The sequence below is a fragment of the Otolemur garnettii genome, unplaced genomic scaffold, assembly GCF_000181295.1.
Source record: "Otolemur garnettii isolate 467f Iridium unplaced genomic scaffold, OtoGar3 scaffold00014, whole genome shotgun sequence".
NCBI lineage: Eukaryota > Metazoa > Chordata > Mammalia > Primates > Galagidae > Otolemur > Otolemur garnettii.
In genome coordinates, this window is record NW_003852409.1 from 19,437,173 (window position 1) to 19,461,383 (window position 24,211).

Below are 24,211 nucleotides of genomic sequence, written 5' to 3' on the forward strand. Positions count from 1 at the left end.
AAAAAAAAAAAAAAAGAAATGGACTCAGAAATAAGATGGGAGGATGGACCAGGCGCTCCTCATTTCCCCCCAAGATGCTTACACACTGTCTCCGTCTTTCTCCCTCCTTCTCTGTCTCTCTCTTTCTCCCTGTCTTCTCTCTCACACACCCCCAAACCATCCATGTATAGGCCTCCCAGGAGCACAGGATCAGAGACAAAGCAGGCAAACAGATAAAGGAGCAAGGGGAGAGGAGCCAGTAGTCTACCAGCCACTGTGCTGGGCACATAGACCACCTGATAGCCAATTCCCTGGCTTCTAGGTTAGCGTTATTGGTTATTGTAACCCAGAGAAACTGAGAAGTACAGGGGCTTCCCCAATAAGTCGTATAACCCATAAGAGGAAGGTCTGGGATCTGAAGAGTCTCGTGGAAGATGACAGTGGAGCTTGGGAACATGAGGTTATACCCAAAAGTTGCAAGTAACTAGATTCCTGGAAAACTTCACTAGGAAACAAACAGAAAGAGTCCTAGATGGCCAGATGTCAGTGTGGAGTGCCACTGTGACAACACCGTGAGGTCCTAGGATTCTCCTGCAACAGAGTCAGCACCCACACCTTCAAATTCAGGCCGCTCTCTCCTCTGTCCATGACCCCCTGGTATTCACTGGGACACTCTGTTCACTTGAGGAATGATGAAATGAACAAGTCATCCTCTTTGCAGTCCAGTTTTGTCCCACTCTCTGCTTTCCCTGATGCCGTGTTTACTTAGGGATATGTGTCTCGATCTGTGCTAGAAACCAAAGAAGTAAAAACCCAGGCTCAGATCTTGTCACTGTGCAAAGTGTAGGTGTGAGAAGTGTGAAGATTTCAGAGGGAGGTGCAGCCTTATCACAGAAACTCTGCCAACAAGCAACACTCGCCGTGCTCCCCAGGTCTAGAATATCGGTCAAAACTTCAGTTTTGGTTTCGGATAAGCCTGCCTCTTCTAATGGTTTGTGGGCTCCCTCATGCATTCTCCTCAAACCAGACTCCCAAAGTTGCTGGGGGCAAAGCAAAGCCTGGACATCAAGTCTCATAGCCAGATGTTATCAGAAGCATCGAAACTTCCTGGTTGTACAAATGGGGCTGAACGTCCCATAACAGGAGACATTCTTTGGATATTTTGGCCATGCACCTTCCTGGCCCAGCTGGAATCAAGAAGTTCCTGAGACAGAACAAAAATGGAAATGAACCAAAAAAATCAAGTTATCTCCCTTCTGGGAACCTCAGAACCTGGGTTAGTTTAAGAGCTTGCAAAGATCTCGTCCCGTTCTGATTTTGTCTCCATGTTTCTCATTTCTCTAATGCTTTGCACGAAAGGCTGCCAAGAAGGGATGTAGATATTCCTCCCTTCTGCTCCCAGCCCCAGCATTTCTACCAAAGCCCCCAAGTCCATTCAGGTACCTCCCTCCTTTGCAATGAGCTGAGGAGGAAATGGAAATATTAAGACAATCTGGAATTTATAGCGCTCTCCTAGGGATTACAGACCTTCAGTCAACCAACCAATTTATTTGGTTAATCCTTTGAGGGTAAAACTTAGACTAAGCATTTCCAGGGCAGCCGGTTGAGGGCCAAAGTAAAGAAAACCTTTCTAAGAATGAGAACTCCCCCCGGTGGAATGGAGAGCCTTGTGATATATGTAAGAAGCCCCTACCACATGGCACTCAGGCTGAGCTGCTGATTGAAGAGAAGATTATTAGAGCGCAGGTGAGAGCTGGGCACCCCCCTTTACCTTGTAGCATTAACCCAGGACCTTATATTCCATTAACCCAGGATTGGATTTATCAGTTATTTACCACCCGCTTTGGGTTGCCATTATTATTCCTTGGCACGTCCATAATAGTTAGTTTCCCTTTGGAGACAAAAATCATAGCATGTCTCATATTACAATGTGCATATTCATTTATTTACCTATTTGATCAAATAGAAATGTATTTGAGTCCCATGCTGAGAAATGTGAGGGAGAGAACATGGCGAAATGGGGTGGAGTGGAAACCGTGCTGATCTCACTTTGCCCTTTTAACCTCTAGTCTTATGTGGGAAATTGGAGTAGGTTACTCCTCTGGGAACCTCGGTGTCCTGTAGAAAGTGGGAATGGTGAGACCTACCTGAAGAAGGTAGATAACGCCCACTTGGTAGAACTGAGTCTGCCCCTCAGTGGCAGTGCTAAGTCTCTTCCCCTTACTGAGTAGCGTGTTAATTTCCGGTGATCTTCAGGTGAATCTGCCCTCCTCACCCTCCTCACCCTCACCCCAGAGCTGGCTGCAGTGACCCACACGGTACAGAAGTTCAGTCAACATTTTCAGAAGTTAAATATAATTGAATCAGCAAATGTTTGCTGGAAACTCAGAGCCACAGCAGGCACTTTGAGAAGCTCCAGAGAAGGGCTGGTTCTTTTGCTGCCCCTCAGAGAGCTTGCCATGTAATCAGAGGGATGTGTCCAACTAGCAGTAGGAGCCAAAGACCCAAGAGTGTGAGATCTAGGGGACTTTCCCTGAGGAAGAGACCACACTGCTGTCAGCTTACTCAGCCAGCAGGGGTGGGAGCCAACATGTACGACAGAAGAGTCCTTTGCCTATTTTCGGAAGGTCCTAGACAAATGTTAAAAATAACATTTACCAAGTTCTTCCAGGCTATGCACCAAATTCCTTGAATTCTACTAAGGCTACTATAAAAACAGGAATCAATGTTCTCACTTTATAGATTAGGACACTAAGGCTCAGGAAACAGAGTGACTAGTTTTGGTGCTCGGCCTTGTACAGGGAAGAACCAAGGTTCAGGAGACTGTTCACAGCAGGAACCCGGGTACCCGAGCAAGCGGCTCAAGCCTGTTTCCATGACTGCTGTGAGAGAACAAGCTAGAAGAGCTGGTGTCTTCTGTATCTTTTCCTACGTGGTCTGCACTTAAGGAGTACCAGGAAAGTGGGAACCCTCTCTCCCCAGTACCCTGAACACAGCCCCCTGTTTCTGTGCTGCTACCTACATCTCCAGCTTTTTTGCGTCCATTGTTTGAGGTTAAACCCTCTCCAGAGAGTCTTCTAAAATGCATGCATGTTTTAAGTCACCAAGCCAGGCAAGTAAAAAGGGAAAAAATAAATCTTAGATTTAGGGATGGAGGCCTAATTATTGGGGTTGGGGTATGGGAGGAAAGGACGAAAAGCACAAGTAGACTAAAGGATGGAAGAGGAATCTCTCTCTCTGCTCACGTTACAGTTTTGTCCCAGGCCGTATGCTATTCACAGGAAACCTGGAAATGCTAGTATTGGAGAATCAGGAGACCTGTGTGTTCTCTGGACACAGGGTGAGAACCTTTTAGATGTGCACTTATGATACAGTGTATAGGGAGTGCTCAGACAGGGGGTCCCAGGGGAGGGCAGCAAGCTGTTTCCTGGGGAAGTCATTGCTAAGCTTCAACTAGAAGGATAACCGGAGAGATAGGACAGATGGAAGAGAGAGAGGGAGAGAGAATATGAAGGAAGGGGGGAAGCTTATCCAGAGAGAGAGAGAGAGACCAAAGACCAAAAAGAAAGTGGAAATCAACAGCTACTTGGGAAGCTGAGGCAAGAGAATCACTTAAGCCCCAGAGTTTGAGGTTGCTGTGAGCTGTGAGGGCACGGCACTCCACCGAGGGCAACACAGTGAGACTCTGTCTCAAAAAGAAAAGAAAGTGGAAGTCAAAGTCCAGAGTGATGAGCTAGGAAAGGTGGTCACTTGATCCTGAGGGCAAGGAGGAGCTTTTCTGAGTTTCAACTTGAATGAGGGGCTGACATGGTCAGATGATGATTGGAAGAAGAAAACTGATGTGAGTTGCACAGCCCCGTATACCAGGCCTATACTCAGGGTTTGAAGCACACGATTTTGCATATATTTGGCAACAGCCCTAGCAAGAGTAGTCTTACTCTTCCTGTCTGAAAGTGAAGCAGCGTGGGCTCAGGTGAATGGAGGGTCTCGTCAATGTTGCTCTTTCTTTCACTTTCTATTCTTACTACCAGGCTACTGGTCTTCCATTAAAATGAAATTGAAAATGTTGCATTGCTAAGCAATCCCCCAATGCTCTTTAGATGACATTGTTTGCAAAAAACAGGAAGAAATATATACCCAACAACACCTAGTGCTAAAGTGCCTTCCAAGGGCTGGCTGTCCCTTCCCTGCCCGCTCTGGCTGCTGTTGCCTTGCTGAAAGCATCTGAGCCTTCTCATTAGTGCAGAGGGACAGGCTCTGTTGATGGTGGTGGAAAGAGGATCGAAAGGGAACACACTGAAACGTTGGAGAAGATTCCAAGCAGTTTTCCCAAATACCCAAGGGATCTGCTTTCTCCTGGTGGTTTCTGAATAATTTTTCAAGAACACATGTGCAAGTCATCTAAGGAGACAGAACAGAAAGTACCATGGTCTATTTCATCCTGTCCCATTGATGTGGGGCACCCAAAAATCCATCCAGAAGAGTAAAATTAGAGCCTGCATCAGACAGGAGCCCCCTGAGTTGGCCGGCGTAACCACCCCAAAATGTCATGGAGACATTGGGCTGGGAGACGATTTAAAACTACTGAACCTTACAGGATCCCACCAAAGGAATTTTCTAGATGTTCCCTCTCTTTTCTCCATCTTTCACTCCTTTACCCTTTCAATATTTATTCAGACCTACAAACATCTAGACGCCGTGATCAGTCCTGGGATTCAGTCTGAAAATCTCTGCATGATGGGAGTTTAGAGGGAAAAAAATGAGATTTTTTTGATCGAATGAGCATGGTTTCCAGTTCTAGGCTCCACCACTTACCAGCTGTGCAACTTTGGGAAGTCAGTTCTCTTTGCCCCCACCCAATTTTTTATCTGTAAAACTGGAGTAATAACAGCGATGTGGCAGGTGCTTGTCAGGGATGAGACAGTTGATCCAGAAATGTGGTTTTCCTTCTGGTAGCAACTGACAGATTTTTAGAGAAACACTTCTGTCTGCCTATGACGTTTTGGCAACTGAGAGACAAATCCAATTAGGAACAACAGGTGGATTTTTTTTTTAAGAAAGTAGTCTTTTAGGCCCAGAAATCTAAGCAGAGTGAGAGATTTTGAGTCCCTTGGTCTCACATCACTTCATTAAGACTTCACTTTGATTAAACAGCTTCCCTGAACCTCTCATCTGTTGTGAAACAGTCCTTGTAAGCAGATTCAAAATTGATGGAATCTTATGAACCTACTACATGATGGTGGGTTCAAAGCATCATTTTCAGCAGTGGGTAGACATGGAGACAGACCCCAGCCACCCCCTCCAGCTGTACACAGTACATTACGGAGGGAAGAAGACTCCAGCTTGGGTTCTCTCAATGAGAAGTGACGCGTGTTGGCAAAGTGCTGTGATAGGTGGAAAATGGAGTTAAGGTAAAGGGAGATACTTTGAGGAGAAAGGATGAGCCTGTGCAGAAGGGGAAGTCAAATAAAAAATTATTTTTCTTTTCAATTGAGCGTATGGGGGACATTAAAAAAAAAACAACACCTGTAGAGTGGCCACATTACATAGAAGAAGCACGGACTTTACAGCCAGAAAGACCCAAACTGGGTCCTGTTTTTTATCAGCTGTGCGATGCTTGGCAGATAAATGACTTCACTTTTCTGAGCCTCAGTTCTCTTCATCCTCACAATGGGTCTACTGTAACTCTGCAGGCTGGTCACCAAGGCACGATGAGCTAGCATATATAAAGGGCACAGGGCATGCCTACCTCTTACTAGACGTCACGCACACCCACTGCACGTCCCTAGGAAAGCATGTTATCCCAAGTAAACTGAGTCTGGAGGAGGAACAAAACTTTGTAAGAGAGGAAAGCAAGGAGATGGTGGGTCTAGTGTTTGTAGGATTGATTAGGGAAGGTGCCACGTGGACCCCGAGGGCCTTGCTGGAGTAGCGAGCCTTCCTTGTTAGTTCCTTCTTGACTTGAAGCCCGAGAGCAAGCCAGGCTTTGTGGTTTGGGGCTGCTGCCACCGATTCTCCACGGCCCCCAGGCACAGCCCTGCCTGCCCTTTCCCCACCGGCCCGTCTAGGAAGATTTTGCGGCCGTTGTCTTCCCTCCTCGTCCGGGCCTGCCCCAGCCCAGTCTCATTGCCTTTATGGTCTGCGTCCTCTTCCCTTCATCTCAGCTCCAGGGCGGGAAACCTTCCTTCCAGCCCCGTCCTTTGCTCAGGCTCTCTGAAGACTGTTTTCCGTGTATGTCTTTCATTTTCTTTTCTTTGTCTTTCTTTTTTATTATTGTTTTCTTTTAAGTGGGGTCACCGGCATTCAGCCAGCGTGGCCTTTGCTGTGTAATTTAGTTTCATGTTCTGTACCCAAGAAACATGTAAAATATGTAAACAGTGTTCACTCTCTGGGGTTGTCGTGCACTTAGGAAGTAACGGGCCAGGCAAGCTCGCCGGGCCTGCAGCTCCAACGGTATTGAATTCTGTCCCCGAAACCACATGCTCATTTCTCTAAGTCTGAAAGTAAACTTTCTCAAGCCAGGCCCAAAGGATGGGGTTGTGAGGGGGGTTTGGGTTTGGCCATGCACGAGATTTTGTGTTTGTTTGCGTATTTATTTGTTTTTGTTTGTTTCTTTAAGCCCCTTACTGCCTACTCTCTCTCTCTCTCTGTCTATCCTTACTGTAATAAATCAGCCTGGATGTGTCATCTATAAAATGAGATCACAAAGGGCCTCCTACCTCCTCGTCCACCTCAGCCGTGGATTTCTCAAAGCCCACCTAATTCTTCAGCTAGATTCAAGCACTGGGAGAGGTCTTGCATCCATTTGTACAAGGAGAAGAGATGGGAGAATGGAATTGGTGTCGCCCACAAGAGGTGCCCCTGCTAATAAGCTTGCTATGCCAGGAAGTTGGCACACTTCTGCCCACCCTGGGACCCTTTCCCAAATTGGATCTATGTGTGCAGGGAGTAAAAGGGGGCACTGGGCTGATGTTTTCATTTCTCTCCTTCCTGGGAGAGAGGTTCCCAGGGAGCGTAGGTTTGGGAGAGATCTGGTCTGCTGGCAAGATCCTGCCTTCAAGAATATGGACATTTACCTGGGTGATGCCCAAGTGTGCAGTCCAGAGGTCTGTCAGTGAGGGCTTCAGGAAGCCCTGGTGAGAGAGGAGACAAACTGACATGTACTGGGGAACCCTGGTCCAGAGTTTATGTTCCAGAGAAGGCTGAATTCTGTCAGTGGTAAGAACCTTGGCTCCAGACCATCTGCCCACTACTCTCTGTGATGATGGAAATCTTCTCCAGCTGCATGTCCTGTAAGATAGCCTCTAGCCACCTACGCTACTCAGTCCATGAACACATCTCATGAAACTGAGGAACTGAATTCTTAATCTTAATTCATTTAAATTGTCGTATGCACATGGGGACAGTGGGCTGCCCTATTGGACAGAGCTTGTGCTGCAACTGCAATGAGGTCTCGGGCAGATTACTTAGTCTAACTGGGCCTGAGTCTCCTCATCTGTCAAATATAAGCAAATAACTAAGCAAAGATTGGGAGGATTTCATAAGATAGCTGCACAAAGCACTTGAGACAGTGCTTAGAAGAAAATGCTGCCTACGTTCATTCAGTGCAGTCACTGTACTAAATCCTTACAACCAATGTGTGTAGTGGGACTGTGTGTGCATTTCACAGACAGGGAAGCCCAGGTTCACACAAGGCCCCTATTTCAAATGGAAGAACAGAAAGTACATCCAGGTCTTTCTGGCTCCAAAGCCCAGGAACTTTTCACTCCACCACACCACCTTTCCAAAGGCTACTTTTTAAGTGACATTTGTCTCTTCCCCAGAGTGAGAGGTGATAAACAAATCCACAGTAATTCACTGTCTTAAATCTTTGGGTCCTGCATAAATTCTCACTGGAGGATTTTTTTTTTTCCATTAGAGTCTCTTCTCTATCATTCCCGAGAACTATGGGTCTCAGGGAGCTGTCAGCTGTGAAGGTTTCTAGACTGTTCCCCATGGCCTGTGACATCCAAGAGTCTCAGCAGGCTGGGCCTGGCACAGTCGGTGCCCACTTGGCATCACAGCTGATTGATTAAGGAGCATGTTCCAGGGAGAATGGGCCGACTTGAAATTTCAAGCGTGGCCTGGACTTTCTTTTTCTCCTGCCTGGAAACACCATCGTTTGCTCTTCCACCTCTTTGAGGCTTGACAACTGCCCCACAGGGTCTGGTGCCAGGGGCTCCTCTTCCATATCCCTGTCCCGACAAGATCAGCCCATGAGCAGGTTCACTCTCTGATGTTCTTGATGCTTTTAGATTCATCTGATGGGCCTGAGCACAAGCTGGCGTTTAGTGTGCATGGCGGCGTCTGCAGCTTCTCCACCAAATGACCTGTGGGCAGCTGAGGGGGTTGAGGATTTGGCCTCAACCTTACACCCTTAGTCTGCAGCTTCTCCACCAAATGACCTGTGGGCAGCTGAGGATTTGGCCTCAACTTTAACACCCTTAGTCCTTCCAGTGCCTGGCAAGGGGTCTGCTGCATGGAGAGCACTCCGAACAGGTTTATGGATTCCTTAGATGATGCTGTTAGAAACAACAGGTCCTTTAAGGTCAGATTAAATACACAAATCAGCATCTATGAGTGTGTCCATGAATGATGCCAGGTTATGACGGTCCCCTGTTAATACCTTAGGTGATCAAACTAGGCGGAGCCTTCCAAAATCCCCACTTCAGCCCTTCGTGTCACAAATCAGGCAAGTGCCATCATGAGAACTGGGGGAGGAAAAGGTCCTGAGAAGCCCAGTGTTCTCTCTTTCTTTGTGTCTCCACAATCCACTCCCCGTGACAGGAACAGCAAGCACCGTACATTTCTGTGTACAACAAGAAGTGTTCTCATTGTTACCGTTTCTGTGTACTCACTGCTGTGTGTTCCAAGCATCGGGAGCAGAGCCTGGCATATAGTAGCCTCATGGTAAATATTTATGAATAAATCTTCCCTTTACTTTGCTGATAGCCTTGGGCAAGAAGTTGGAAGCAGCTTCTGGAGGCTGAGCCCTGGGATAGAGGCCCTACCTTTTGTCTCAGGGAAGATTGGGATCTCAAGATGTCCCTGAGATTAGCCTCATGCATAGAGGGACAGAAACCTAAGCTATTGTCTTTCTGGCTTGCGAGTGTGGTTCACCTTCAGACAGGACTCCCTTGAGAGTCCCAGCACAGGAGGAAGGAGCCTGAGAGAGAAAGAAGGGAAGAAGGAGAGGTACAGGGAAAAGGGAAGAAGGAAGGTGGAATGAAGAGAGAGAGGAAAAGGAGAGACTCTCACTGATAATGAATGGCGGTAATAATAATAACATAAACAGTAAGAACAGGAGCAATGTCAATGGCGTAGCCCTCAGGGTAATCGCTCCATGTCAGGAACTCTGCACTACTTTCACACATTTCAACATGCCAACATCCTAGGAGGTAGCTGCTGTAAATTTTCACTGTTTTACAGGGGAGTGAATGGAGACTCACAAAGGTCAGGTACTTACCCAGGTTTCTACAGGTGGCCTAGAGGAGGAGCAGGGAAGTCTCGGATTTGAATCCAGGACCATCTCCCTCTAAATCCAGAAAGAAACAAGCTGGGATTGATGAAGAATCAAAATATAATTTTGTGTTCTCAGCATGTAGGGTGCGTCTAAATACTTGCTGTGTGAGAGCTTTTAATCCTCATGACAACCCTCTGAGGAAGGTGCCATTACCTCATTCTGCAGCGGAGGAATGTAGACTTAGCAAAGGGTTCAAGGTCTTGCTGCCAGTGAATGGCAAAAACTGAGATTCCAACCCACATGCCCTTGACTTTAAAATGTGTGTGCCTTCCACAGCACAGGGGAAGTTTCCGACATGTGGCAAGTGCAGGGGCTGTTGAGGAGTTCCCTCCATGGGTCCCAGATTCCCAGGGACCATAGCTCAGACAGCTGCTTCAATACCCTGTTTTTGTGCAGATGTGTGCTGCCCTGGCCAAGCCTGCCACTGGGGAAAAGCATTATTCTGGAAGATCCCTGTCCCTCAGCTACATAAGCCAGCCATGTCCACTGCACACCTAAGGGAAGGCCAGAGAGAAATACCACCTTTGATCTGAAGAATGAGTGTGCCCATCTGAGCGGGGAGGTTGGCAGGACACTGTTAAAAGCAGAAGCAGCCCCTGTTGTCTTGCTTGTTGGACATGTCGTCTCCTCTGTTGGAGACTCTTCCTATGAAAAGTCAAGGTTGAGGCATCCAGATGAGAGCACTGCTTCCTTTTCGAATGCAAAGAGGAGAGAGCCAGTCACACAGTGTTTTCGGCCCTTGGTCACCAAGGTGACAGGAGGGGCCTGGGGGAACCCTGAGGCCTGCAGTGAGAAGCGGGATGCAGGGACAGTGCACCGTGTACCATCTTCTTGGCATCTAGTGGGGTTTTCCTGCAGGTAATGTGACTTATCCTCCATCTTGGACACAATCTGGAACACGCGTATGTTAATTTGGAAAGCTGGAGAACGGGAGGGAGGAAGAGGGGGGAACACAAACAACAACCTGGAAACTCCTCATTTTATGAACTTGAGAAAGTCTTGTTCTTTTAAGACACAGATGTTTTTTAAGTGAAAAATCACTCCTCTGACCTTTCCTGAATAGGCCAGTGTGGTCAAGACTGCCATTAACCACTGCTCAACTCTTGCTTACCACGTTTTTCAGTGACCAGGCCCTGAGCTTGGCTGTGGTCACCTCTTTCCTGATTAACCCATGAATGTTCAGGGGCTCCGAGAGAAAAGCCGAGAAGAGGTCTGGAGGCTTCCCAAGATATTCTTCTTTAGTCTGAATGGCTCGGAGCTGAGTAGTAGAGATTTCCATGTTTTAGGGCTCTGCTCCAGAGTTGGCTGTGTTACTTAATTACTCTCTAGAGCCACTCGAGAATGCATTTGGATTAAAGCTTACTGGATTTGTGTTGGGGTCTTCAGCATCTATATCTCAAACAGCCAGTTTGGGGGTTGTTGGGCTACGAGCAGACAGCACTGCCAGACCCCGTTCTAGAATTACAGTGTCTTGGTATTTCAGTCTGGAACTTGGAAGTGTTTTAGTGCTCACCGGTAGCTTTAGAATCGACAATGCCTCTGAGCTCTGGAATAAAATTCACTCTGTTTCAGGATTCTTATCTGGACCTGGCAGTGCCTCAGAATTCTGGTCTACTGCTGGCCGTAGCTCTATGTTCCTATCTAGAGTGGAGTGTATATTCTGGTTGAAGGTAACAGTGCCCTCCTGATCTGATCCACAGTCCACACTGGTTTTATATTCTGATACAGAATCCATGAAATTGTATTCATTGCTTTAAGCACAAATGTAAAAAACAAAATTCAAAAACAAGTTAGCAGTGCTTCTTGTTTGTTTTTGTTTGTTTGTTTTAAATAACAGGCTCGGAACTGTGTTTGCAGCAAGATCCATCATCTCGAACTTTATCCTTCACGCCTCTGCTGTTGACATCAGCTGGGAAACTGGGTTTGTCATGGCTCAGCTGTGGCCCAGTTTTTCCCCTTTTCTGGCCTTTTCTTCTCCAGTCCCTGCTCTCCAGAGCCCACTTGACATTCAGCTTTTTGCCTTTCAGACCTGGCCTTCAGGCACAGATTGCCTCAGCAACTTCCTTCTCCACACTCCCCCCCCACCCACAGGAGGCTCCCGCACAGAACCTCCCGTGTTTTTCTCCAAGTGTCTCCTTGCCTTCTTCACCTTCCCACCTGCATGGGTCTGGGAGCTACTTAGGAGAAGACGTTTTTATCTGTCTTGCTTCCCCCACCTCTTTTTGGCATCTGTTTTCCTCATGTTGACTCTGCAATGAAGAACCTAACACGTGGCAAGTGCTAAGTCAATGTTTGTGAATGCGTGAATGAATGAATGAATGAGGGAGAGAACATAAAGGAAACATTTGAGCTTCAGCTGGAGAAAAAAAAAAATGGATTCTTCCAAAGGAAAACAGATCCCTGGGAGCCTCTCACTCCTTAAGAATATAAGGGGGGAGAAAAAGAATATAAGGGAGGCCTGGCGACCCACCCCTTTAACCCTGTCAGCATCTTACACTTGCAGGCGGTACATGTGCCGTGAAGTCACCCACAGACCATCTGGCCCGGGGTCCCGTGTTCCTCCCCTGCTATAGGAGATTACGTAAGCTGGATGGCGGCCTCCAGATGTTAGCAGTTTCTACTCATTTTTTTCCCTCCCTTTTCAACAACAACAATAATAATTAAAACAAACACAGGCCTCATCCCCCACTCACACCCCTGAAATTACAAACAGGTGGGCCCAGATGTCCTTCCCGATCCCATCCGAGAGCCTCCTCACCTCTAGGCCCAGCCGCCGACCCTCAGCGAGGCCTGCCTGCCTCGAGCTGAGCCAGACAGTCAGGCCAGCTGCCCCGGGGCTTGGGGCCGCAGTCTCCAGAGAGGGAAAACGGCCCTGTCATGAGAAGTCTCCCTGCCAGACTTTCCCTCTCCCCGCCCCCCACCCCCAAAGCCTTGGCCTCCAACTTAAATGGATGTATTTTGGAGGACTAGGTGGCTTAAGAGATTAGTAATGAGATCCCAAGTCTTTCACTGCTGGGTCAGGAGTTCAGAGGCGGTCCTGGGTGACTGCTGAATGGCATAATCAGGGGGACGGGGAGCAGGCCTGCCGAGGGAGGGCCTGTGTGAAACCAAACGAGCTGGCCAGGCCTTTAATGGCAGCAGTTGTCAGCAGCACAAAAGCCGACCGCCACATCCGACACTAATCACTCTCCCTTGTTAGAGGATTTACTAGCTAGAGGAGCCCGAGCCCCCTGCCCACTGCCTCCTCAGAGCGGGTGTCCGGGAATGGGCTCGGCCCATTGCCTGGCCCTCCTGCCTGCAAGATGGGGAGATAAAGCCAACCCCGTGGCATGTGGCATGGAGTAGTGAGACAGACTACGAAATTACCATTTCGTGCGACAGACATCGGTGACTAGCATCATCGTTATTTTAATTGTAACTGCCACTGCTATTGTGATCATTTCCCCTCTCCATCTGAAAACACGGGGCAGGCCGATGTGAGTCTCCCTTTCACAGTGACTTAAGGTTGGTGTTGACGGGGTGAACACATCTGGACGTTCATCGCCATCACTGCTATTATCATGACCCTCATGGTGATCATCACCTGTACTGTGTGGCCCTCAGTCTCCCCATCTGTAGAATGCACTGGGAAGAGGAGAGAGACTTAAAGTAACACAAGCAGGGATCAGAGCCAGACCTCAATACCCATTCCTGATAGGAATGGCCCTGGCACACTGTTTGCCCCTCTGAACCCAGGCTCTGAGTCTGCAGAATGAGCGAGGTGGAGGACGGTGGCATTGGCTTCCTGGGAACATGAGAATCCTATTGGAATAATTCTCTTGGAACATAGGTGCTGGACGTAATTGGTGGCAATAAAAATTCTTTGGCTTTGCCACCTTTGTGAACGCTGTCTCAAGCTCTAGCAGAAGCTTTTCTCTTAGGTGGTTAAGATACCCAATTCCTGTCCCCTGGAAATCCTGAGCCTCCGTTTGTGAAATTAAGCAATTAAACAAATATCCCTTAAGAATCAATTCTGTGATCCTGAACCTTTATTTTCTCTAAGAAATTTTGTTTCTCCGCCTATAAAAATATTATTCTGCCATAGAACAGTGATGTTTTGTATGATTTCTATATCCCCTTCCCTTGGAAAGCCTGGCTTTTCCTCTATGACCATTTAATCAGGCTAGGGGTTTGCACCCCAAAGCAGACTTGCAAGAGGTTCAGGCCTGGAGGGTATTAGAACACCTACTGAGTATAAAATGCCTGATGTGTTAGGGACAGCTCCTGGGGGCAATGAGGTGCTAATCAATCCAGAGCTGAGCCCCAAGGCTGGATGGTCAATGCCAAGTTATCTTATCGGGAAGTGTCTCCTGGGTGGAGGCCCTGAGATCTGGTGCTATTTCCAGAACTCTGGGAGGGAAGAAGGAGGCATCGCGACTCCACACACTGGCCCTGCACACAGGAAATGCTTCTTTGCTTGATTGTCTGTCCGTGCCAAATAATAAATCCTCATATTGAAAGAAAGGCAATCCCCCCTCCCCCTCCCATCTATCTCTTTAAGGCAGGCATCAAAGGAGAAAGCGGCTCTGGAGGCCTGGGGAAAGTGATAATTGTTTCTAATGGTCGGTGAAAGAAAGCCTGGCTTCTCCCTCCACCCCCTTTTTTTGCCTTTGCTATTAAGTGTGTAAAAAGAGGTTGGAGAGGAGGTGTGTGTGTGTGTGTGTGTGTGTGTGTCTGTTAACCCTCAGTTTCCCTTCATGTTTTCTATGTTCAGTTTGAAATTAAGGCCTTCAGACAGAAGCCGGGATGGGAGTAGGAAAGGGGAGAGAAACCCGGGTAGGAGAGGTCTTCAGGATGCTGAGAGAGGCCCTGAACCTGGAGTTGGAACGTTGGAGCTGCGTTTGCTTGTTATATGCCTCCACGGAGGGAAGGCATAAGAACGTGTGGTTGGCATTGGTTCATTTTTGTATTCAACAAATATTTGCAAAATGTCTAATTTGGAACTTCCCCTGTTCTTAATATTGAAGATGCAACAGGCACAACTTCATGCCTGCCCTTGATGAGCAAGGCACCAAGGTCAAGGATTGCAAACTGGGTTCATCACCTAGGACCGATTATGAGTGGCTCCTGACGGTGTTTTGTTGAGATGGATTTAGAGGTCTACACTCAGGGATGTACTGATGATTAATGATGTCTGGCCGGGCAAGGGACAAGGGAATTGTAGCACTTACATCACATATTTGCCTCAATAGGCTCCGTGGGCTCAAGAGCCATTGCACTTCCTGTGACATAGCCTCAGTTTGTTACCTGGGAAAGGGGGAGGATGGCAGTGTCATACCTTCCTCACAGGGTGGTTCTAAGGATTAAATGAACTAATGGATTCAAAAGGGCTCTGGAGTACATCATGCTAATTAGAGAAATCATTACGAATACCAGTTTTCATTGCCATCATAACGTTTATGAACCTCAGTTTTCCATGGGCCTGAGGTGGCAGATCTGGCTGCAGTGCCTTCCCACGCCCTGGAATGAATCCCGATATCCTAGGCCATCCTGCAGCACGTGATTGGCACTATTTCTGCACATTGGTTTAGGTCTTGGAGGCCTAGGCTTCTAGATGAAATGTATCACCAATGAACAACATATATGGCCTTGCAAAAGCCATATCAGTTCAATGTAGGGAACATTCGATGAGCTAAGCCCAGTGACCAGCATTAGACCCCCAGGAAAAGGAGAAGTCAGTCTCGCAGAGGCACTGTCCTTGAAGCTCATACATGCAGAAACAGATGGACAGAGCAGAAACCACAGTGCAAGTATATTACACAATGGTATGGACTAAGAGTTATTGGGAGGTCAAGCCATGAGAGAAGAAAACTGACTTAGAGTCAGAACACCTTGGGTTTAAGTCCCAAGCCTTGGCAGGCTGACTGATGCTTTCCCAAACCTCAGAGTCCTTATCTTTCAAATGGGGACGGAAATATTTGTCCCTCAGAGTTATTATGAGGGCACTGAAGACAGCAGCACCCCATCCTGGTAGATCATCTTTAAGAGTTGGTGCCCTTCCCGTCTTCTCCAGGGGAGCACCACTGGGAGAGCAATTGGATCTGATGGGAATGATAAAGTCCTGTTTATGGAGGTGGTTGGATTTCACAGGGGCCACTTGGGTATCCAGGTTTACCAAGGCCTTTTACAGCCATGGTCTGACCGGTTGTCCCCCAGCAGGCTTTCCCGCCTGCAGTCCTCGGGCCCCCTCGATCTTGGTGGTTTATATCAAGGAACCAATTTCTGCCCCTCCTGCACTCTCGCAGTTCTTAGGGAAATAACTTGGCATTGGAACTGCAAGCCTGAGGTTAAAATGTGGACTAAGGAGAAGTATGGAGAAACCCTGCCTGGCTCTGTGTGTGTATATTTGTGTGTGCACACACGCATGCGTGTGCCCCTGTTGTCAGCATGCGTCTCCACCCTCCTCCTCTCTATTTTCCTCTTTTTCAATAAGGCCCATTGGTGGGTCCCTTTGGGTGGAAAAAGGAAATTGAAGAGATGGGCTGGAGGTTTGACGAGCACTTCCTCCCTCCCATGATTGACAAAAGGGCATGTAAATCTGTAAAATCGAAATTCAATAGAAACCTCATGGCACGTCCCCTGTGTGGGAAAATACCGGAGCCCTCACTCCCCCTGTTCTCCCTCATCTCCCTGCCTTTGTGTACGTCGTGTGTGGGTGGAAGATAAACTGGATTTAAAAAACCCTTTGAAAGCAAGACATCGTTAACTCCTCTAATTGAAAGCAGTCTTCTGCAAAGGAGGGGGATTGGGAGGCGGGCACTGGATGTAGCGGCTGGCAGTGCATTGAGTGGACGCAAGTCCCCAGGTCCTGGAGCCACAGAACCTTTTGTACTCTGCAGACCTGGCACCCCCAGTCAGGGCCAGACATCCTAGCCTATGCCAGAGGAGCTTACTACGTGTCTTCAAGCCAGGCTCTTCCCCTCTCCCATAGGCTCTGTTTCTCCATCTGTGTGATGATTGAAATAAGGACTTGTCAGCTCTTCCTTGCTCAGACACCCCAGGATCTCAAAGCTCTGGATGAGGAACTTCCCCAGCTATTTAGAAGCACACAGTTGTAGACATCAAAAGAAAAGAAAAGAGAGAAGAGAAGAGAAGAGAAGAGAGAAGAGAAAACGTATTGTTGGAATGGTGCAGTAAACATTTGTGTTACTCTCTGGGTTGTCTCTGCCAGAAAGGGTGGTGGGGAATAAGCCTTCAGCTTTAGGGTAGCAGAGACAGGGGACCTGTGAGTCTCAGGAGGTCGACAGGCCTTTCACCTGGTGGCCGGGTGGTTTTGTTTGTTCCTTTGCTTGTTTCAGACTTTATTTCAGAGTCAACATTCTTCTCTGCAGCATTCACTTGGATGAAGCTGAAAATCAAAGAATGTGGAATGTCAGAACTTTGAAGATGAATTCGTCTTGCTCTGTCTTTCTGTAAAAGGGAAGAGTGAATGTCAGAGAAAATGAGCAATGGAGCCAATTCTAGGAGGCCTGAGGACCTGAGGCTTTGGCAATCCAGGGCTCCTTGTACCAGTGCAGACCTACAAAGGCCTGTTGTCATCCACTGAAGCAGTAACAGCTTCTATTTCAAGAGCCCCAGGAGAAAGCAACAAGGAGAAATCCTGAGTCTATCTTCCATGTGGCCAGAAGTTGGGACTCATCTGGAACAAATGTGTACATTCTCTTGTCAGAGTCTCAGACGGACTATGAGAGAGATGTAGGCAGGGAGTTTTGAGTTAACTTTTGTGGTACAGAATGTGGGCTGAGTTCATGCCTGGGTTTCAGTTTTGGTTCTACCACTAACTAGGGTGACCTTAAATTACTGGGCCTCAATTTCCTTACCTATAAAGTGGGTATAGTAGTAAGACCCACCTACAGAGTTGTTGTGAGCCTCGCATGATAGCACGTGATACATGTACGCCCTTGCTGCCACTGTTGTCCACTTTTTATTTTCTATGTGCAGAGAAATCTAGTTGGACTTATTTGAAGATAAATAAAACATTAGAAATCTTCAGAGTTTAAAGGGACAAGGCTGGACTGTAAACAACCATAATCTAACTTGACAAGTGCTATAACTGAGGTATATATAAGGAACTGTATGGAAAGCAATTAATTCTGCCTGGGCAGTGAGTAAAAGCTTTCAGAGAGGAGTGACATTCGAGACTGGCTTTGAAGTGTGTGTAGTATTTCACAAAATGGGAAGTGCAAGGGCAGTGGGGGGATGTCAGGGCACCACTGTCAGCCATCGCGGAGGGGGAGTCCCTGACACTTGCGAGAGAATGAGTTTTCCAGGGGAAAGGAGGCATCACAGCGTAGATGTCATGTAGAGAGCTGGTGTAGGTAACTGACAGCCTCTGTGGGCTGTCAAGGGAACTTTGCATCCTGTTCACCATGGACAGCTTGGAGGGTGGGTAAGAACGGGGTGATAAGGTCCACCTTTCACTTTGGAAGGTCAATCTTGGGGACCTTTGGGGCAGGTCGTAGAGGTGGAGGGAATAGAGGCAGAGTGTGGTCGTTGGTGCCCTCTTCTCCAGCAGAGGAAGCTGAAGTTTCAGCCACGCCCAAGCAACAATTAGTCTTCGTGGTTGTGTACACGGGATATGGAATCAGAGGGATCAGAGTCCAGATCCCAGTTGCAATATGCAAATGGATATATGGCTATGAAAATGAGATGATGCCAACGTCACAGATTAATTGTTGGAGTTAAATAATACGGTGACTGTAAGACCCTTTGTGGATGTTATTACTATGGGTGTTCTTAAGCTTCCGGGGTCCTTAGAGGTCATTCAGTACAACCAGTGAATTCCACAAAGGGGGAATCTGAGGGCCCGAGAAATGTCCCACTAATAGGCAACACATTGCAATCAGCCCAGGCCCCCCCATTTCCCATGGATGATGTTTGAAGTAAAGATAGATTTCTCTGAAGATAATGGGGAGTCTAAGGGATTCTGCTAAAGATGAAAGTCCCCCTCCACTCAACCCAAGGGGAAAAGTGGTCACTTAACCTCTGATTGCTTCAGGTGCTAAGATGAGGGTGAGGAGTAGTAACCTGTTCAGCTGCCATAGAAGATCCAGGACTCAGGATCCTGAGAAGAGAGAGGGTACTCGGATTGCTGTCTATTATTTGTGTCATGATTTCTGGGGGAAAGAGCAAGACATCTGACTGGGGATGCTTCTACACGGCAAAGATAGGATCAAAATGATATAGAACGTAAATGAGAAAAGTGTGCTAAGTCTGGGAGACTGAAAATCTTGCATTTTCCTAACAATACTGTCGCTAATTGACTGTGTATTGTTGTGCAAGGCACCTCCCCTCCCTTGGCCACTGCAAGAGAATGGTCTCAGGCCTTCTACTTAGAAGAAAAGGGTAGGAGAAAGTGTAGCCAAGCATCTCCCACTCTGATTGCTAGAAAGAACTGGATTACTAGAAAGGTAAACTGGATTGCCTATAAATGAATATGAGTCCTCCGTCCATAAATTAATCAGGAAGAGGCTGTGAATCCCTCTCTAACCCTAAGAGGACCTCAGCGAGGGTGCTTGTCAGCTCAGCCACATCTGTTCTCAAAGCAGCAGCATTATGTGAATTTTTTTTCATCCCTTCACCAGATCATTTATTAATGGATTCCTTTATTCAGTGAGTGGCAATATTTTCATCAAAGTCACACTTGCATTTTAAAAAATTATTTTATTTTTATAAAAGCATAGCATGTGAGCGATCCTCTTAACAAATTTTGAAGTGTATAAGATATTATTCTTAACTACAGGCACAACCTTGTACAGCAAATCTCTAGAACTTACTGGTTTTGCTTAGGTGAAAACTATGTCTGTTGATTAGTAACTACGTTTCCCTGCCTTCCTCCAGCCCCTGCTGACCACCATTCATTCTGTCTTCGAGTCTGTGAATTTGACTATCTCAGACGCCCCATGTTCAGTGGAATCATGCAGTATTTGTTATCTGCGACTGGCTTATTTAACTTAGTGTGATTTCTTCAGGGTTCTTCGCTCTTGTTGCAGATTGCAGAATTTCCTTCTTTTGTAAGGCTGAATAATACTCCATCGTATATGTGTGCCATATTTTCTTCAACTGGTCATCTGTGATGGACATGTAAGTTGTTACTCCATCTTGGCCGTCAGGAATCATACTGCAGTAAATAGGGCAGGGGGCAGTACAGGAGACCCAGGTTCAATTCTAGGGGCTGTCTTCTTGACTTCCTAGGGAAACCGGGGACTGCCGTTGTTTCTAGAGTGTGCTTGATGTGTGAGGGTGGGGAGCAGGTCTGGTTCATACTCATGTGATAGGGAGAGACAAGAAGGTTACTATGCTCAACCTCGGGACACCTCTGAGGCTGGATGGCTGGGGAGAGATTCAGAATCATCAGAAGGAATTGGGGTACAAAAGTAGAGAACGGGGGGAGAACAGAATGACTCTGCAGGAAACTTGAGGTACGTGCAGATTGGGAGTGGAAGAGGTGAAGAGAGATTGGGGATGTCTGTGCTGCCAGTGTCACTGGGAAAACTGGACAAGAGGCGAGGACAAGTGACGAGGAACTTGGAGTGACGTGGGGGGGGAACTGAGAAGTCCTCTGGGCTGTGTGATGTAGCTCTCCTGCATGGTCCCCTCACAGAGCGCTCAGTAAAATCTACATTGCCCGCCAATGCTTTGTCAAGTTGGATTTGCTTTTTTGGAAGGTGCAGAAAAAGTGGATGGATAAAAACAGCATCTCCATGGAATCAATTACCCAGGGTCACACTCGTGTCCTTAGCAGCCAGCTTCGTATCTTGGGCATGGCCCTTTTGTCGTCAGGGCTCTGGAGGCTGAGAATGAGCAAATTCATGCCCCGTCTGCAAACACAGGAGGCTGTGAGATGTTGTCTCTCTCCTCTTTCTAGCCTCCTTCCATCTCCCCGGGAACATAAGCGACTTTAAGATCTTCGAGGGCTTCGGGCAGAAATTCAGCTGGATGTGTTCCTTCCTCTCTGGTCTGCTTTGACTGTCCTTGGTCAGCATAGCAGCCAGCCTGAAACAAACACAAAACTAGGAAAACAGAAGAATACAATAACAGCAGCGTGTACTCCTAAGACCCTGTCTATGCAGACAGAACTGACGAGATAAGAAGAGATCGTGTTTAAACACTAAGAGACTTTTCTGACAGCGAATGCGTTAGATGCAGCGATAAGACCCCGGGTCCAGCAGTCAGAGACGTGCTCTACCACGCTCTGCTGGGAGACAGGCGGCTAGGAGCACAAGGGGAAGGAATTCCAAAATGATACATGTCGAATTGCTGGCCTGGATTTCAAATGCCATGGATAGTTTATGCAAAGTCTCTCACTGTTGTCAAGTGTAACACAATCTACTGGCAGAGCTCCCTAAGCCCCATCCCAGTTGTTTTTGAGAAAAATAAATAAACTTGAAAACGTTTTCCAGCACACGAAAGTGGCTGCGTTCTACCCTGAGTCTCCTCTGTATTAAGCTTCTGGAGATTTGAATAACTGAAGCCATTGCTTTATTCTTAGACAATGGGCTTGCTGATTCCTGGCACCTTTATTCTCCTTAAGAAGTTTCTGTGACATTCAGGGAACTAATATCAGAACCCATCAATTCCTTTAACACGGTAACTAATGCATTTTAATAATTTTTCTGTTTTTTTAAAGCAGTGTGAAGCTCTTGTCTTGAATGAAATACTACAAGGCAGCCAGATATATAAAACAGATGTGTAGAGGTGCTGGGAGGGGGCAGTGGGAAGTCAGAGGGTCCTCTCCACACCCTGACCCCCAGGCTGACATCTCCACAAAACCCTAAGAATTCACAGAAGACACCTGAAAAGTTACGATCTCATCTAACATTCAAATGTGCAGGACACACTGAGGTCCAATAAGGCAAGATCACTTATCTACAATTCCACATTGTATTTACGGTGAGCATGGGTGAGGTATCCTTCATCCAAAACCAGCCCAGCACTTCACAACTGCTTCCTGCATGACAGTTTGTGGTTCTTCAAGGTTGCTTAAGCAACTTACCTTCCTCTGTTTGAGGTTTCAGGAATGAATTGATTAAGATGTTTACACAGAGGGAAACCAGGTGAGGGGTGTACGAAGCTCTGTTTTATCTTTGAAACGTTATTCCCCCAAAAAGTTTATTTGAAAGTAAAAGTATTAGTGATTGCGATTGTAGATCACAGTCCAGCTATATTTTCTAGTTAAACTTTGATCTGTGTCTCACTTCTGTAAAGAGAACTCAGACTTTACATTTTCTAAGAGCTCCCAGAAGCCAGAATCATCCCAAAAAATGATGGAGAGAGAGGCATTTGAGTTTTAGCAGATTGATAGATGAAATTTCCAGGATGGAATATAATGGGAAATAGAGATGGGATTCTTGGCAAGGGACCGTTGGTGACACCAAGAGTGAGAAGGAGATTCAGACCTAAGTCCAGTTTATTGGAGCCTGTTGTTAAGAATAACAGAATACATTTTTAGGGGAATTGATTCTGATTAGGTTATATCTATTTTTAATGACTTTCTAAGCCATTTTTGATGTGTACTTAAACGTTTCATAAATGCTACGGAATGGTGTAAACCAAACACAAGAAGGTTGAAATCCCATTTGTTCCTCGCCCCAAGTACCAGAAGCAACTGCCACACTGAATTTGGTGTATATTTTTCTATTGCGTTGTTGACTCATACAGATCCCTCGGCGATATAGTTTGGCTTTGCGTGCTTTTTATAAGTGGCATCGTCATGTACTGGTCCCTGTGCTCTTCGTTTCTTTTCTTCACTCAGGGTTATGTTTCTGTGATCTGTCCATGTTGGTGCCCATGAGCTCAGCTTCCACTTTGACTGCCCGGGGCCCACGCTGAGCCACGTGTTAAATATTTTTATACCCTCCCTGCACACGAATCTAGTTCATCCTTCTTCATATTCCTTGGTCATGTGAAATGCTATCATGTCGATGTTTTGTATTTTATGCATTCCTTCCTCGACAGACAAGCATGAAGATTCTTCCCAATCTTCTGCTACGATACGTACTGCGTGAATAGACATCCTTGCTCCTCGTGTATAATTTTTCCCTTTTCCTTTTCATTTTTGTTCGCTTTAATGTGTCTTTGTGTTTATTGAATCTGGTTGAGAATAGATGATCTCACATTCATTTTCAAAGTGTATCAGAGCTCCGGAGCTCTCTAGGTCAGCCTTACTTTTGCAGCTGAGCAGACTAGAACCAGACCGTCATGTAAAATGACAGCCCCAAATTCACAAGAAAGTTTCGAAAGAGAAGTCACATCAGAGATCAGAAGGAAAGCACTAATTGGGGCTGACCTTTTGCCAAAGGTCTGACGGATCTCAGGAACAACTCAGCTGTCCCTCCACGTTTTTCCCTCACAGTGCCTACCTCAGTCTGTAGTTACATCGGCATATATCCCTACATGATCGGTACCCACACGTATCGTCAGGTCTGAGCTCCTCACCATCTGTCTTTCTTATCACTTTGTCCCAGAGGGTTTGGCAAATGGGACTCACTCAATAAATATCATTCGAATGAATGAATGAGTTTCCGGTTATGCCAGAAACTCCTAAGTTTAAAGAATTCTACTTCTCTGTAACTGTGTAAATATTTCCTGTTTCTTTTAACATCGTTTGATATTATCTATTCACAGAGTGTGTGTGCACACGTGTGTGTGTGTATAAGGGATTTTCTTTGGTGACGGGGAAGCAAATGCTCGTACTTTCCACCTTTTCTCTGTTGTTAATACAGCTCTGAGGACAATTTACATATTCGTTCTAAAATTGTCTACTTGGCAGTCAAGACTATGCGAGATCAGCTCCACTTACCTGCCTGGCTACCGCTTTCTCCCGGATTCAGTCATCCGTGTTCCAGGCAGTTTGTGGCAACCTACACATTGTGGGTCTCTGCTCCCCTTTAGCCCTGGTTTCTGGGCCCTCAGCCTGCAATGCTTTTCCTCTCAGCTGTAGTGTGTTCTTTCAGACTCAACTGAAACCTCAGCTCCTCCAGGATTTGTCTCCATGAGAATGTCTCTGCTGCCACCATCACCAAAATACGTTGTTTCCTATTTTCTTAACCGCACTGAGTGTTACCTATGTTAGAATGTGAGCTGATTCTTACCCATTCATCCCCATTCCCTCCTGAGTGCCAAGAACAAAATAGGTGAAATCGTAAAGGTCTGTCGAATTGAGTTGACCTTCGGAGACTCTTTCAAACATTATTATCTTTTCTTTATCCTTTTCCAGGTGTGTCGAACCAAGGTGATAGATCTCAGTGAAGGCCTTTCCCAGCATGCCTGGTATCCTTGCACCATCAGTTACCCCTACTCCCAGCTGGCTCAGACCACTTTCTGGCTCCGGGTAAGCCCATGCCTCCAGGGTTTTGGAACCTCCAGCAGTGACCCACAAAACACACTGAGTCCCCTGACCCCAGGTTTGTCTACCTGCTGAGGGTGTGAACTGTAAGAGCAGGGAGCAAAGCACTTAGCGGAGTGATGCTTCCTGACGTGGAATCCCTTAATTGCCAATGGAATGCCCTGACTCAACTCTTGTTTTGGCAAAGAGGTTGGATATCTTTTGTCTGCCTGGAAACTCTTAATCGTTGTTCAACCTATTTAAAAATGTATCTTCTCTTCCTTGAAGTCCTTACTGATCCCCCC

At 46.8% G+C, this 24,211-nt stretch overlaps 1 protein-coding gene across 1 annotated transcript in view; it reads left to right on the forward strand.

Moving 5' to 3' along the window:
* Positions 1–24,211, forward strand: part of PAPPA (pappalysin 1) — a 282,674-nt gene that overhangs the window by 189,584 nt on the left and 68,879 nt on the right. Inside the window, exon 12 of the mRNA XM_012802324.1 lies at positions 23,799–23,985. Coding sequence (XP_012657778.1) covers positions 23,799–23,985 — 187 coding nt within the window. The remainder of the gene's footprint in view (positions 1–23,798; positions 23,986–24,211) is intronic.